We start from the raw sequence: 16,958 nt of genomic DNA, 5'->3' as shown, positions 1-16,958 counted from the left end.
AATAGATATGAGTGTATCTTTTTCTTTGGTTTAAAAGTGGATTATTTTCGTTTAAATGAAGCAGGTTGGGCTGAATCTTAGCATAAATGTAGAAATGGATGACAGAATAAACAAATCAGAGGCCTTGTAATATTGCTCTGAAGGGCCAGTTTAAAAACTTCGGCATTTTTGAAGCTGTGAAGATAAAAACTGTAAAAGGCTTTTACAGTTTGTAAGGATTATTTAAGTATGCTATTTCAGAATATACAGAAATTTCATATAGGTTCACATTTATTTAAACTGGAGGATTGGAAGCAGGAAGAAGCTTGACTTATTTCCAGTTGAGATGGCGGGTGCAGTGCTTATTGATAGTTCATGTTAAAGATCATGATGGTATGGAGAATGAAGACAAAGAAAATGGTGCTTGCCTAAGTAAAGAGAAATCCATTTTGGTATTGCATATGATTGGTTAAAATTACTTAGCTTTTAAAGTAATTGTTTCAAAGTGATTAACTTTGAAATGAGAGCAAAATTGAGGAAAAATACCCTGACTGGCAGAAGAAATTAATGCAGCTGATGATGCATAAGTATTTATTAAACATTTCTCCCTATCACTAAGTTCTGCATTTGTGAAACAGAATTATGTATATGTACATGAGGATGATAAAGTACTCATCAGCTCTCTCCTAACTTCCCTAGTAGTTCAAGAAAGCAACAAGCTGATACAGAAGTAAGAAAAATAAACCTGTGGGGCTATTTCAGTCTTGTTAGCTGTCATGGAGGGGGTTGATTTTCTGTGGAGCTAATTGAGAGGCTTTTTCAAATGCATCTCTAGAGAAATAGTATGCTTCGACTTCATAAAGTGTTTGTAGTATACTGTTTGTGATAATGACAGAAATTATACCAGTACAGAGTCCAGCACTCTGAGTAAAATGTCCTAACTCAGAGGTTGTTTCTATGAAACACTATTCAGTGTGATGTTGTAACATAAAGTCGTGTAAGAACATAAACATAAAGTCTGTAAGAATCAGATGAACAACAACAGGGGGTGGAGTAATCTAATCAGTAAAAAGAGAGCCAGTGATCTGCTTCTAGTACATCAAAGAAAAGTAGTAAGGTGGGTCAAGGAAAAAGATTCTTTCCCAGGAATACCAGGCAAGTAAGGGGTGATTGCATAATAGGGTGTAGGATGTGGGATGCGGAGAGAAAAGAGCTGCGGAATGGGACACAATATTGTACACAGCTTATTATGGGATGTTTAGGTGACACAGACCAAACCAGGAGAATACAAAAATCAAGGTGGATTGGGGTCTAGCAAGCTTGAGGAAGCAGGGGGAAGTGGATAAAAAGAGGCAGTCACATATGTGCTGGTAGTTGGGCAGGTTGCTGGGCAGTAGGATTGTCTGAGCCTTCACTTACGAGACAAACAGTGATCACATCTGATGTGTGTTAACAGCACATTTCGCACTGGACTAACCAGTGAGTATGATACAAGCACCTGGAAAGTTCTAAGGTATGAGGTGATTGCTGGCTAAGGGTGTAGGATCCTGATACTGAATGAAGTTTCACGTAGAAAGCACTTCTGTTACAATTAACGAAAATACTGAGAAGCTGAATACTGAATAGGGATGGTAAGCATTTTTTAAAATTTTTTTTACTGTGAGCTCAATCAGTTACCATGCCTAAAACAGCTTGTTCTTGTCTGGAAGTATATGAAGAAGGAATTACAAATAAATGCCCTTTAGCTCTGATTGGGTACAGTGATGTTGTATTATGTATTACTTGTAAGGTTTTTGAAAGGAAAGTTATAAAAGAAAATAGTTTAATGTGGAACTGGAACTAATATAGCTGCATTATTGTAATCTTGCTGAGGCTAATGAATGCAATAGAAATCAAGTAGAAATGTGTAAGCTGAGTTGATATAACCATAATATGTGATTTGAAAACTGAAGGTGAATTTAAAATAGCTTACAAAATTATAAACTGTGTTTATTGCGTTTCACAGTTTGCAAACTGAGATACATTAAAACACTTTGACCCTAATCCAGTTTATAGATCTCATAAGGGGACACTGGATTAGCTGTAAAATGGATCTTTTGAGGTTTTCTGCTTTATAGTGATTTCTTCTATAAGATGCAAACCCCAGCTTTTATTGGATTAAAAGCAGAATTCTTCCATTTTATGTAAATCAAGTTCTGTGACAAGATAATACAAAGTAGGAAGAGGGCTGGTAAACAGCTTTTTCTCTGCCTTTTGTGTCCTTGTAAACAGGTCCTTGCTTTTGGGCTCAAATGCAGTACTTCCAAAGATCTACAGCTGCAGGAAACTGCTCAAATCTTTGCCCCCAGAATCTCTGGAAAACTTGAATACCTCTGCACTCAAACTGTGTTCCTCTCCTATTCCTCAGTCTTGCCATCCCTAGCTCAGCTTCAAGCTGCTACATTTTGTGACCTTTACCTAGGAATCATTTTGCTATCTTTTGATGGTTTTTTCAAGTATCAGACTTAGGAAAAAGAGCTTTTCCTCTTTTTTTCAGATCCTGTTCTTAACTTTTACACTTTAAGAACCTAATATATTTGAATCTGAATGCATAGAACTATTGTTTCCAATGTGGTTGTTGCTATATAGATTTAATGCATGAATATAAGAATAAGGATTTATCTCTTATACTTTTCTGTAGTCTCAGAAGTAAGTATAAAAAGAAAGGCAACTTAATTGTAGGAAATTGTACTTCTACATGGTTCATACGTCGTTTCGAGCAAGGTAAAAGGGCCTCTAAAATTGTGTGATGCATTAGAAAGGAGCTAAACCAATTCTGCTGAGTACAAGACATAAAAGGTTTTAAGCCTTCTTGAAATATATTGACTAAATGAGATCTGAGCTAACATTTTAAATTCAGTTAAAATACAATGTTAGTACTGCTTGTTCAATAAGTAAGAACAAAGAATAGTCTTAATCCATTTTCACAGAAATGATTAGTGTATTAGCCTAGACCCAGCTGAAATCATATTAATGGAATGAGATTATGGTGCAAGGTCTGTTATTTCTGCCATGAAGCTTTTAATTCAAATTACTAAAGATATAATGCATTTTACATAATCTTGCCCAAGTATCTTGCTCTAACTGTGAAAATCTAATGAAATCCACATAGCCAGGTTTTTAAAGTGAAGATGGTAGATCAAGGACCACTTTAAAAATTTTTTCTTTGGGTATGTATTTTGACTGAAGGACCTTAATGTGTACAGAATCATATTTTGTAACATCAAAAGGCATTTTGGGGTTTTTTGTTTGCTTAGTGTGAATGCCTTAATTAGGCTTACCCAGGTGAGTGTGAGTAGTTTAGTGTCTGTGAGTGATTAACTGAAATAATCACAATAGGCTCTTAAATAATCAATTTATATTTCCCCCTTGGCTTGGCTCTTTGATTCAAGATAATTCCAGTTTGATAAATAAGAATGATGTCTTTTTTGTTGTTGACATGCAGGTTTTTCCTCTTGATTAGAAATGCATCAGAGTTTGATTGCAGAGTTGCTGTAGTCTATGCTACTTCACAATGATAGCAACCTAGTTTTACTTGTGTTTCATTATAGTGTGTCAGTTTTCTGGCTTTTTTGCTAGTTAGGCAAAATAGGAATTCATCGCTTGCTAAAAGTATCCTCAGTTCTGAAAAGTTAATCTGATTTCTAAATTTCTGCATCTTTAGTTGCAAGTCTGAAAAAAACAAGTGCTGGTATTTTATAGGAGGGTAAACAACATAACACGATACATCTTTAATGCCATTTAAATAAAATATTATGAAAATACTAACTTTTACTTATTTTCAGGTCAGATATGAAAGCTGTAAAAATATTCTTTAAAAATTCTAGGATGTGCCTACATGAGAAAGGCTGTAAATGGATACAGACTAAACTTTTAGAGCATAAGCATCAGAAAAATATCTACAAACCTATTGCAAGATATAGTACATTACTAACATTATTTTCTCATATGGCAATTCTCAAATGTTTATGCTTTCCTGCAAGTTTTATTGCAAGCAGGTAATGAAGAGGGAAGGAATCCAATTGCTTTATGCACAGGGCATGCAATTCCTATGTATTAAGAGCAAAGGGGAGCTTTTGTTCAGTAACCGTAGAGGCGTATATGAGCTCTAGTGAGTAAACTGGAAATTGCTTTTAAGTAAGTTAGAAGTGCTTTTCACAAAATTATTTGATGTATCGTCAGCTTTCATAAGGCTTCTTGTAGTTAAGGTAGGGCATATGAGTTAGAAATACAATGGTAATCAGATGCATTTTCAACAGACTGAGTTCTAGATTCATATGAATTTTTCATTAAGGTGGAAAATTGAGGAAAAAATTGTGAAGGAAAATGGGAGCAGATAAGTGGACTGGACAGCTGATTAATCAGATTTTTGACAGTGACTGATATCTTGTCTGAGAGTAGGAGAGATTTTTAGATTAGTAACTTATGACTGCTCTGACTGTAGTGTTTTTCTACTTTAGAGGTATTAATCATGTGACTTCTGTCCTGCACTATGTATGCTACCCCTTTAAATGCTCTCACACAATGTAAATGAGAATAAGGTCAATGATAATCCTAAATGCTGGTGTTAAAATCTGCTGAATTATTTACACTCTCTTCTTGCAGTAATGAATTTGGCAAAATTCGGCTTGTTTTTAAAGTATTTGGTGTGGTTTACATTTTTACTGAATGACATATCTTTTAGAGCTGTTAAACCCTTAAAATCTGTACATATGATGGTAACTTGCATAAGGTTACAGAAACAGAAAATGGAAACTTGAATCTCCTGTTTATAAAAAAAAAATAATCACAGTATTTTCACTGTGTGCTGGCACTTCTGAACCTGGCCTTACCAAAAAGGTTTGTACACAACTGTCAGTTCCCGTGCAAAATGCCCTCAGCTGCCTGTCAGAGGAGAGTATTCTGGGGAACAGGGATGTGCAGAAGAGTTGCCCATAAATTCAGACCATAGGCCCTAGAATGTATGATCATATTAAACAATGTTCTGAAAGGATACCAGTGCCCTTACTTATTTAACAAACTTGTATTCTTTTCCTATTTTACTACAATAGTAATTTTAAAAAGGCAGTGGGTTTGACTGCAGAGCAATGTATTTGATGCTAGATCTGATTCTTACTGTTTTATCATTAAAAATGTAGCCCTTATCAGAAGACCTCACATATGTTATCTGTTCTGTCAACCAAGCAAGCTCATGTAAAGCTTTCTACTTCCCTCTTGTCTTTCCCTGCCCATCTTGTGCACCTGATAGCCAGATGTGTTTGGCATGGTGCTGCAAGTTGGGAATGGGCAAGCTTGTTTGGCAGTAAGGGAGCTTTGGTTACAGGAGCCATAGACCTCATAGCATCGTGAATTACATATGTGAATTTAACAGGTGTGTGTTTAATAGGTGTAGTCAGTCATGGTGGTACTGACCCTCCTTTTTGTCTTTCCCGTATATAACCATATCCCCTATAGGCAACATCCTATGTGCTGTATTATAATCTCTGTACAGAGGAAGGAGGAGAATTGACTTGGCAATGCTTTCATTCTTTTTCTCTTTTTCTGAGGCAGAATGAATCTCTCATTTAATGGTTATCTCCAAAAATAGCTGGCTGAAGAAAATTGGATGAAATACCCCACTGACTCGCTGGACTTCCTACAGTCTGTGACTTACACTTCAGGTGTTACTCAATTTTCTTCACAATCCCACCTCCTGCAGATTTGCAGCCCAAGTTTCTGTGAGAAAGCATTACTGCTCATTCCAGGGACTTGGAGTTTACCTTTGGATGAGTCAACTGCAAAACTATAATACTCAGATCTTTGAGGCTTGTGTATGCTAAGCCTCAATGGGAAAACTGAATTTGGGAATTCACTGTAGTTTGCTGGATGAGGTTTGTGTATAGGCTGATTCACTTGACTCATGCTCCTTGCATCTGTTTGACAAAGTCCATAGAGTGCCGGAAAAAGGGAAGAGAAGGTGGTTGTGAAGAAAATCTACCAGTAGGGAAGTACTGCTGACTCTTAAGTGTATGTGTGTGTCTGTCTTTGTGTGTAGTCCTTGAATGTACTTAAGGAGGTGCTTGAAGGTTGGCTTGCTTAAATTAGCAAAACAAGAAATATAATTGTGCAAAGTGAGCAAAACTAAAATGATACGATTATCAAAGTGTCACCACTCAGCAACAGCCAAAACACCAGTGTGTTATCTACAGTATTGTAGCCACAAATCCAAAATATAGCATTGTATTGACTGCTGTGAAGAATGTGAACTCCATTCCAGCCAGACCCATAAAGGCAATTAGTTTGAAAAACATACAGTATAAAGTGCCTATCAGTTCCCTTGTCCTCATCAAAGAAACATCTTTATTCACTAATAATTTGCTTTAGAGAAACATATAAGAGGGAGAAACAAGTCTGTAAAATCAACTCTAGAACTTAAGATGTGAAGAGAGTAGTTAACACTGTTACTTGCTGATTTATTTTGTTTCATTTAACTCAAGAAAAGTATTTCACATAAATTAGATTGAACTAGAATGGTGTAACTAGTAGTATATTGAGAGCAATACATTGTGAGAGCTCAATAAAGACCAATATTGATTTCTGTAAAATGGAGCTTTCTTTTTTAATTTGAGACCTGGCAGAGACCTTTTTTTTTTTTTTTTTTTTTCTAAAACCTGTGTTCTTACCCATTTTTTCAAAATTAAACCTCATATAACTTCTGTTGTTGCTCAAAATTATTAAAGAAAAATAAAGGGGGATTGCCCAATAATGCAACATTCATTAAATACAGGTTTCTGAGTTAAAAGATGCTCTTTCATGATGGAATGGAAGACTCTCATTCTGTGTAAATTGTATGTTTTTGACAATGGTGTTCTTTTCATCTTAAAAGACAAAGCCAGAGCTGCAGCAGAATAAACCTCAAAACTTTGGTACAGATTTTCATACCTGATAAACTGGACATTTTCAACACCTGATAGGCTGGAAATTACCTTAAAGTCTTAGAGCTGATGTTGGATAAATGAACAAGATTGATAGGTGACTAAGCCTGCAATTCTTTAATGGTAGGGAAATGAGCAAGATTAATTAAATCATAGACAGTATCTCTATGAATTACAAGAAGACTGGCTGGTGCAGCTTCCACTAATGAAGGCATCATCTCAGTGTGAGATTCAAGTAGGCTTGTGCACTTGGTTGCATTAAAATCAGACAAGTTAGAGGTGATCTAGTCTTCTCCACTGTTGTCTGCTTTTAGATTTTGTTTGTGATGGTTTCTTAGCACAGAGCATCATAGTTGGCCAAGGTGCGGGTATATGGAGATTACCAGCATATAATTCACTGGATATCCAGTAATTTCAAGCCAGTTGATTTACAGTGATGGTGTCGGAGAAATTAGGTGAAGGTCCAAATACTAATTTCTGGATTTCCATTTTAATTAAATAGGAAAGAGATGCTGCTTCTTATGTGTAAACATAATTTCTCAGTTGTTCATTTTGGTGGAGGTAGAGTTATGAGGAGTTCATAAATATTTTTAAATATTTGCTTTTTAGATACTGAAAGATGACTAATCTTGTTGTGTGAGGACTACACAGATGTGGTATTAGCACCATACTGTCACATTATTGTTTTGTAGATATACAGCAGACTAGTTTAAGGCATCACTTGATTTGGGTATAAAATTGAGAGTCATTCATCACTGGATTCTAAGAAAGAAATGAGAGCCGGAGCTTGAAGAGGGAATTGCTTCCTTGATGGCACCTTAATCAGTTATCAATGCCATCACAAAATCTAATTGAAGTAAAAGCATCACCCTGTGATGCTTCACCCTTGTCTGCCAAGCCAGTCACGACACTATTAAAAGTGTTAGTTTGGTATGTTGGCTGATTTCTCCAATTAACATTCTTGTCCTTTATGTGCCTGGAATTGGTTTCCAGTTTATTTGTTCCATTGCCTTCCTAGGTATTGAGGTGAGACAACTGAGCAACCAGTTGTTTCCTGGGTCTTGCTTCTTGCCCCTGAAGAAACAAGAAGAGCATAAGAAGAGTGGAATGTTAAAAGGACTGCATTGGAAAATAAAACAATGAAAGATTAATGTATCCCTGTTACCTGTCATCTACAGGATTACAAAAATTTATATGCCTATACTGGATCTGAGTAATGTGTGTCCCTGCTCGTGAAGTGAAAATATATGCTTAATAGGTGAAAATACTTGTAAGAGGTTGCAAAGTTAATTCTTTATTTGCCTTCTTAATTTGGCCAAAGTGTCTAATAGCTACTGATCTATTAGATATACTGAAGGGGCAATTTAAACTAGTTTTTGTGGCTATTTTCATAACAAGGACTCAAGTTTTTTAGGTAAAAAATTCCAAGTCATGCTGATCATGTGGAGGATGTAAAAGAATCAACTCTCTTGAAGCTTGTTCTGGCTTCAGCTTCTTTCAGTGATATTTGCAAACAAATGGTTTTCAATAATCTCAGAATAATTGAAGGCAGTAAACATTGCTTGCTTTCAGTAGGTCTCCAACATGAGAAGAACTCTGAAGGGTAATATAGTGGCCATTAGTGACAACTCTGAAAAATGGCCATGTAAGACCTGCATATCAAAGATGTATTGATGTTCTGCTGTTTGCAAGGACAGTATTTCAGAAAAATGTACTAGCAGCATAAAAATGATTTTGAATGAGAAGCTGTTAATTCATGACCTGAAGTAAATATATCTAGAAATTGCTATAACCATGTACTTCATTCACTAAATCCTCATATATTACTAAGACAATCTTGGATGTCATAAAAAAATAGTAGCCCCAGTACCCTTGAAGGCTCCACTTGAAAATAAATGCACAAAATTGTGTACCTGTTCCTTCTACTTGCCTTTTTCATATTAGATTCTTAATGCTATTTTTAGTTTACTTAATGCTGCTTAGTCTCCTGTTTTTAATGTGGTCTTATTCCAAAGGGCACAACAAGGAATAGGTTATCTAGTACTGGTGTCAATACTTAAAAATAATTGCTGTGGGATTCAAGGAGACTGGTAATAGAAACTGAGATGAATCTTAGTGCAGCAAGAGTCCCAAGTATTTGTCATGCTACCTTGCATCTCTACAAAATATGGTATTTTTTAGATATTACAACACTAAATTAAACAGTAAGTTTAAGAAATGTCACTGCCTCGTTATGCAGGTTTTTTTCATGTTGCACACTTCTGTGCTCAATGAGTGCAGTACTTAACATCTTGAAAGGCCACTCTCTACATAAAGCCTAGTCATGAATGAGTCCTATTGGGGCAAAACTGCTAAAAAGAAATTAAACATCACATTTCACTTTATGATTGTAGTAAAATTTTCTATTGACTCCAGTGTGGCTTCCTTTTTGTTCTTGTCCAAAGTTTCAATACCTTGTTTATGCCAGAATTATATGGGCTGGAAGAGACCTCTTGAGGTTCTCTCCTCAACCCTGAAATACGGCATGATCTCTGCTAGAGAGCACTGAAGGAAGCCGTTGCTTTTTGTTACATCTACTTCAGGTGGACCACAGTGCAGAATCTATGGGACTGAACAGAGAACAAGACTCAAAAGCAGCATGATAGTGAGGGTCATTGAGGTATTCATAAAAATAATTGTGTGCATGCAAGTTTCTTGTTCTAACTCCTCCCGCTGGTGCATTGCCTGGTTTATGCCTAAGTGCAGGTGACTTTAGAGAAGTCCCTGTCTATCTGTGAATCATGGCAGACCTTAAGCACCAAACAAATGTCTTCTGAATTTGTACAGGAGCCCTCCTATGTGCCATGAAGCATCTTAAACAGAAATAAAGGCATACCGAATTACAGAATTGATTGAAATCTCAGACAGGAAGATAAGAAATTCCAGGAAATGGTGCTTGTTATGGTGAGAGAATGGGGGAACAAAATAATTTTGCAGGTATAATTAAAGAGGAAGATCTTTTGTTCCAGGTAGCTGCTGAGTATTGCTTTGTGTGTCTGCTGTTATACAGATGAATTATTGGTAAATGTTAGGTGACTAATGTGTTTTTTCATTTTTCAGACTGAAGGTTAGAATGTTGGTGAAAACTGTGTAGCTGCAAAGATGTTGAATAGTGTTTTAAGGAGAAAATCTTCACTAAGGAAATGAATACAGTATTAATGGCTAGAAATATTTGATATACTGATGACCTTGAACATAATTTTTGCAGCTTTTCTTAAGGTAATTAACTATGAAATAACCTTAAAATCTAAACCTTAAAATCTTAACCTTAAAATCTGGCAAGGGGAGCAAAATGGGACAGAAACTTTTGATCAAGAAATAATAGTTATGATGTTGGAAAAGGGCATTTTAAGGGATCATATTTTTGTAGAAATTCATATTTTTATACCTTGTATCTCCATTGTCTTTCTTATTTGGAGAGTGATGAAACAGAAATATGCATTTAATATGTACTGAAAACATTTATTTGACAAAACAGAGGATCTAAGCAGATTATTCCTCCCATATTTTTAAAATTTTAGTTTAGATAATGAGATTATATTGCCACAGTAGCAAGTACCAAATAAAAGAAAGTGCTATTTGAACTCTTTCTATTCAGTTCTTATTGATGTATGCACAAGTGTTTGACTTCTGTGAAAAGTTTGCATTCAAACTGACCTGTCAAGCTTTACATTATTTCAAACTTGTGGTTTTAGGTAGTTATCAGAAATCTAATACAGTGTAATGAAAATTTGCGTATTTAATATAATTCTAACGGGTTTTCTTTTCAGTTGAAAGAAATCATTCTATATTCATAACTTTTAAGCTATTTCCAGTTTCATGAAATAAAGGAGCATGTCAGAAATGCTTCTTTTTACAACTTCTGTGACCCATAGTATTTCTTACAGAGAAAACTCAAATGTTCGAGGTGTTATGGCACATTCTGTTCTGAAGTACTTACTTAATTCTGATTAGTGTTTATAATAATAATAATAATTTTGTTGGTTTATGGCATATTTACTGAGATATGGTCAGTTGTAGAAAACTTCATTTTGAATTGTCACTTTTAAAAAATTCTTGATATGTTGTCATGGTTTACTTTCAAAAACTATACTTTTTTTGTGTTTGGAATTGGTGTGCTATGCTCCAGATTGTAAACACGGTGTTGAAAGTTAAAATACACAATAGAATCAGGGAATTCATGGACTGTTTTTTTATCAGGCTATTTCCCAAATAGCTGGATCTTGAGCAAGATATGTAAAGTCAAACTAAGGATTTTTGGCAAGAGGGAGCAAGTATTTCTGAGAGATTAGCAAGGGTCAGATTATGTGTGATGATACCTGTTTGTGGCACCTTCAGGAGTGGACTTTGGTTAATTGTGGCTCTTTGCTGAGGGTTTTCAGTGGGGATTTGCTCATGCAAGAGGAGTGTCTGTAGTGTAACAGGGTTCTCTGTTCACCACTTGGGCTGCCTTTGAATACTCTTGAGTTTACTCGCTGCTCTTTACAAACACCAAGCTCTGCACTCTTTAGCCCTCTTTGGCAGGAGAGAAAGTAGAGGAGTACCTAAAACAGATCTTTATAGAATTGTGTTGAACTTTAAAGCTTCCCTAATGCTAAACACTAAGATGCAGTGACTTCTGCAACCTAAGGAGCCTCAGTGACCCTGTGAAAGCCACGTTATGTATGTGATAAAGGTGTGAGTGAAGCAGGTTCTGTCAGTGTCTGCCCAGTGCCCAGCCTGACAGTGTCCTGCCACTGTTATTGGGTAGTGTCTTCTAGTTAAAGGCTGTACTCATTGATCAACCAGTCCACTTCAGGTTTTTGTGATAAGTATGGAGAAAGGCACATTAAATGCACATGAAGAAATGCATTTGTCATGTCACTACTATTAACCACTTCATCTTCATTTTAGAAATTGATGTTTTGATGGATTCAGGGGATCAGCCTGATACTGGTGTGAGAAGAACTATAAACAGATTTATTAAGTAATTTTCATAATCAAATTTCACATCAATACCATCATACATTTTGAAGTCTCTGGGCAAGAGAAAACTAGAAATTCCCTTTTCAGAAGGAGAAGAATGCTGTTATTAGTATTCAGGTTTATAAAGGGAAAGGTCATGAACTCAGGTTGTGTGCATCAGTGCTCAGCATCTCAAAATTCTACACATTCTGCAGATGTTCTTTACAGAAAGGCGAACTGATATCATTAGTATGATTCTAGTTTGTAAATTGAAGCTTTTAAAAACTTTATTTTTTCACTCTTTATGCTGCAGAACGGTATAATTTGGTTGTTGAAATGAGTTGATAAATTACAGACAGCTTTTTGCCTATTGAATGATATGCAGTGGTTCAATTTAAGAATTCAATTTATTTTAAACTATCCTCAAACTTACATTTATTTTAAAATTTAGTATATACCGGTGAACAATAATTTTTTACAGTCATGTGCCAGTTTGACCATAGCTGCCACATACTTCATTGCAAATCAAATTCATTATGATAAACAAATATGGAAAAGGACTTTTACTTCTGATACTGAAGCAGTGTCTTAATGAAAATTTTTTAAGCACTGAATCTTTTCAGACATGTTATTTGTGTTTATTTTTTTTTCCCTTACAAGCCACAGAAGAAAGAGGATCAGCAATCAGAAGCTAAAGCAAGTCCAAAAAAGTCATCAGAACCCACTATTGACCTTTTAGGACTTGGTAAGCAATACATAATTGCTTGGTTTTAAATCAAACATAGATATGCAATTTTATATTTTCATAGGTATACTTTTTGTTTTTTATACTGTGGTTACTGAAAGATTAATTTGAAAACCATAAGATTGCATGCATGAATTTAAAACTATAACAGAAAATGCCATTGGGATGTGGGTATATCAGTACTTATGTTTTGCTAGGGAGAGTAATGAGATCCTGTGGGAAGGGGAAGTTATCAAAGTGATCTTCAAAGGCCTTGTGGATTGTAGTATTTCATTGTTTATGGTACAAGTGTACTTTTTAATGAAAATGCTGAGGTCATCTGATTCATGTATCTGTAAAAGACATTATATCATACATTTCCTGTATTAGTTAAAAGAATGGTAAACTGTCAGACTGCAGCTGACTAATACCTTGTAAAACTTAATATAGTGGGCATTTCAGTGTTCTGTACTGACTACAACCATCATTCATTTTTATCTAATCCACCTTTGTGTTTTCTGACTGGCAGGTATCTATGGGTTTGTCCTGTAAATAAAGTAGTTTCCAGTAAAATAATTTGATTGACACTGTCTGCCTATGCTGTTGTGTATAGGTCATTCTCATAAAATATGTCTTTCATTTATCTCGTGTTGCTCTAAAAGTGTTTTTTCCACTTGATGGAATCTTAAAATGTAAATGGAAGAATAAAATATTACAGTATTTTTATTTCCTTTTGAAATTCAATGTTAGGAAAATCTACAAGTTGTGAATGGATATTAAGAGTATTCACTTTCTATTCATGTAATAGTTACTCTTAATTTTCTACATTATTTCTACATTATATTGGAAGAGGCTAATATGTCTTTTAAATGCAGTTCTAAAAACTTCACTTTGTAGAAAAGTGGTTTGGTTTTCTTAAAATTTTTTGTTTCAAGGTATGAATAATGTGCAAAACATAAGTGTTTTCTCTGCTTTAATAATCACATTCTCATCCAAAATGCGTGGGTTTTTTTCCCTCTGGCATTGAGCTAACTGTAAAGTACCATTTTTGCATGGGTTATCTGTAAGTTGTCCATATCTCATTCCAAGTAATTGCTACTATAGGCATACAAATCTTAATTAACACCGTAGAATGAATGTAGAATGAGCCTATTAAAAAAAAAAAAAAAAGTAATTTAGACCTGATGGAAAGCTGATTCTCCTTTATTTTCCTTTAGCAGACCAACAACCTAATTAAAACCTAAAATTTAATCAATATGTGGTTTTGAGATTGCTAGGCTTCTGTATTCTGTTGGTCATGATTTGAAAAGTATCTTGGTAACACTGTTTTACGATACAGTAATGAACTCAGATTACATTGGCTAACTTGAGATGTAATGTGCAATGAAAATAGTATTATAATTGGTGTTCAACAGCTTCCTTTCTTCAGTGAGATATAAAAAGGGCAAAGTTTATAATATGTATGTTAAACCTCCATAATTTTAGAGGAGGGAATGCTTAAAGATCTTTTAAATAACAAATTGAAAAGCAGTGTAATAAGCCAGTAGCACTTGGAATCCACGAATCCACTGAGCTGCAAATGAGATATTTGTTAATGAGAGGAGTCCTGCATATTTCATTTGAAGAGTTGTCTTTTAATTAGCACCTGCAATAGAAGACTTCAGATAGTATTAAAAGAGAGGTCACATCAACCCAGTATGTCATAGAACCATAGAATAGTCTAGGTTGGAAGGGACTTCAAGTGGCCTTCTGGTCCAAGGAGTCCATGGGAAGGGGAGTGTAGAGATTATCCAGCATCCTGTCTATCTAGCATCCTATCTGGGCACACAGCCTGCACACCTCCAGTGATGGGAGCTCTGTCACATGTGGAGTTGTTCTAGTAATTGATCTCATGGTAAAAAATATCTTTCTTACATTGAAAACTTGTACCTGTTGCCCCCTGTCTTCCCTGTGTGGCTCCATGTGTTGAGAAAAGAGAGCTGTGTCCTCCTCATAGCTGCCCTTCAAGTACTGGCATGCTGGGGTGAGAGTCTTCCTGAGCCTTCCTTTCTCCAGGGAGAAAAGACTGGCCCCTTCAGTCTTTCCTCACAGAGCAGGTCTTGCAGCCCTTTGGCCATCTTCATGCCTCTCTTTTGGACACTTTCCAGTCTGTGTCTGTCTTGAATTCTGGGAGCCAGAATTGGACACAGACTCCAGGTGAAGCCTGGGAAGTGCTGAGTCGAATGGGATGATTGCATCTTTGCCTCAGAAGTAGCACCCCTGTGGTTACATCCCAAAATTTCACTCATCTCTTTTGCTGCAGTGATGTGCTGCTGATTAAAATGTTTGATATGTCATATCAAATAATATTAAAATGGATGTGATTGCTTAGCTTGTTCTTCTTACTGAGCAGACATTTTTCTAATGAGGATTCATTCTCTTAGGACTTCATTTCTACAAGTGGAGAATAGTACTAGCTTTTAGTAAGGCAGCTCAAAATCACTTGTGATTAGCAGGTTAAGTAATCTTAATGGATCAGAATTCATGCTAGAATAATTTTGGCTTTCAAAACAGCCCAGCTTCTTGGCAAAGTATTTTCTTACTCAAGAAAATACTTTGCCTCCCTCACTGCTGGCTTTGGCTATGGTGTTAGTCTCTGGGTCATTGTTCTTATTGTCTCAGTTGGTTGGTCACTCAGTAGTGACCTCATCAGAAGGTAAACTTCCTTAGATAGGATTTATCCTATGAAAATTGTATCTGGGCAGTTTTCTAAAAGGGAACTCTCTTTCACTTTTCTTTATGAATTGCAAAATTTTCAAGAAAATATGCCTTGGGGAATTGTACCTTTAAATCTAGTAATAGGAGAAGAGGCACAGTATTCTCAGTGACTGTAGTGTCACATTTGTGTTTGTTCTGAGCCCTTTCAAATAGATCTATGTGGTTCCCTTGATTTCCTCATCAGGGGTTTGGTATTAAGATGCTGTTTAGATACTCACTTTTTGATGATGCAACAACATTCATGGGTTTTGGCTTTCTGATTCAGAAAAGATTTTAGTTCAGAACTCCTCATACAGAAAGGTGGTAAAATGGACATGAACAAGCTAAATATTGTTATGCTCTCTATGGGCAGCAGTGTCAGTGGTTTTGCTGTGCAACCCCAGATTCCTTCCCTCTCTTCCCAAGCAGTGGGAAATAACAGCCTGTTTCTGTAGACCAAGCCTGAAGCTGCTTTTTTAGTCATCTCTGCAATTATTTGGATGTTACCCATGCTGGAAGAATGCCCTGTTGAAAATGTGGAGATCTAAAATTGACACTAAAATCAATAATACAGGACGTTATAAAATGAATTTTTAATAGGGTAATTATGGCAAACAGTCTTTGGTTTGAAAGTCACAGTGCGTAAACCACAGTTCTTCAGCACTTATATGGTTGGTGGTGCTGTATTTTCATCTCTCCAGTGTTAACCTTGTGCTCTGTGCTCTTTTTTTGTTTTTGTTTTTTTTTTTAACTTATTTTTTACTTACAAGGTAGATGTCTCCTGGCAGATTGATGTAAATGATTTCTTAATATTTTGTTAAAAATATCATGATAGCTATGTACAAATGTCCATGGAATATTCGAATGTTACACAGGCAGTTTTTGATCATTGTGTTTGCCAAGGTATGCCACATAGAAATTACTTTGACATAGAGGGGAAAAAAAAAGGAAAAAATAGTGGTTTTAAATTATATTACCTTACAGAATTACCAGAAAGAAGAAAAGTGCATTTTATGTATTCTGCATCGTTTGCCATGTTTAGATGTGCCCTTCAAAAAATAAACAATTTCATATTCTGGATTAACCACTGTAGTTACAATGAATAACTAGAAGAAAACAGATTTATTATGGCATTTACTGAATTTGATGTGTGGAGCATTCATCCGGCATGGTTGGAGGTAAAATATGATATACTAAAAGCTGCTTGTCTGCTTCTGCATGGGAAATATTCTCTGAAAGAGTTCTCTGAAGTTTTGAGAAGTTAATAGTGATATGAAATGTAGCTCACTGTTGCATAACTGAGAAATGTACTTTTGTCAGGACTGTTGGGTAAGTACCGAAGCAGCATGGTTGGTCCTAAGTCAGAAAGTTGCATTTAAGAAATAGTAAAGATAGATTTGTAAATACATAAATATCATATATGCACATATAGATCATAGACTCCTAGAATAGTTTGGGTTGGAAGGGACCTTTAAAGGGCATCTAGTCCAACCCCCCTGCCATAAGTAGGGACATCTTCAACTAGATCAGGTTACTCAGAGCCCCGTCCAACCCAGCCTTGAATGTTTGTAGGGAAGAGGTAG

General features: G+C 35.7%; 1 protein-coding gene across 3 annotated transcripts in view; it reads left to right on the top strand.

The window, feature by feature from the left end:
- SMAP1 (small ArfGAP 1) overlaps nt 1–16,958 on the top strand; it is a 91,050-nt gene that overhangs the window by 56,007 nt on the left and 18,085 nt on the right. For 2 of the 3 annotated variants that reach the window (XM_041410683.1, XM_041410681.1), the window contains one exon: nt 12,576–12,660. In XM_041410683.1, the coding sequence (XP_041266617.1) occupies nt 12,576–12,660 (85 nt within the window). The remainder of the gene's footprint in view (nt 1–12,575; nt 12,661–16,958) is intronic. The other variant, XM_041410682.1, reaches the window with a different exon arrangement.

This window comes from Onychostruthus taczanowskii, unplaced genomic scaffold (genome assembly GCF_017590055.1).
Source record: "Onychostruthus taczanowskii isolate IOZ18803 unplaced genomic scaffold, ASM1759005v1 scaffold33, whole genome shotgun sequence".
Classification (NCBI taxonomy): domain Eukaryota; kingdom Metazoa; phylum Chordata; class Aves; order Passeriformes; family Passeridae; genus Onychostruthus; species Onychostruthus taczanowskii.
Note: the sequence above shows the minus strand (reverse complement) of the source record. Positions and strands in the feature narration are given on the sequence as shown.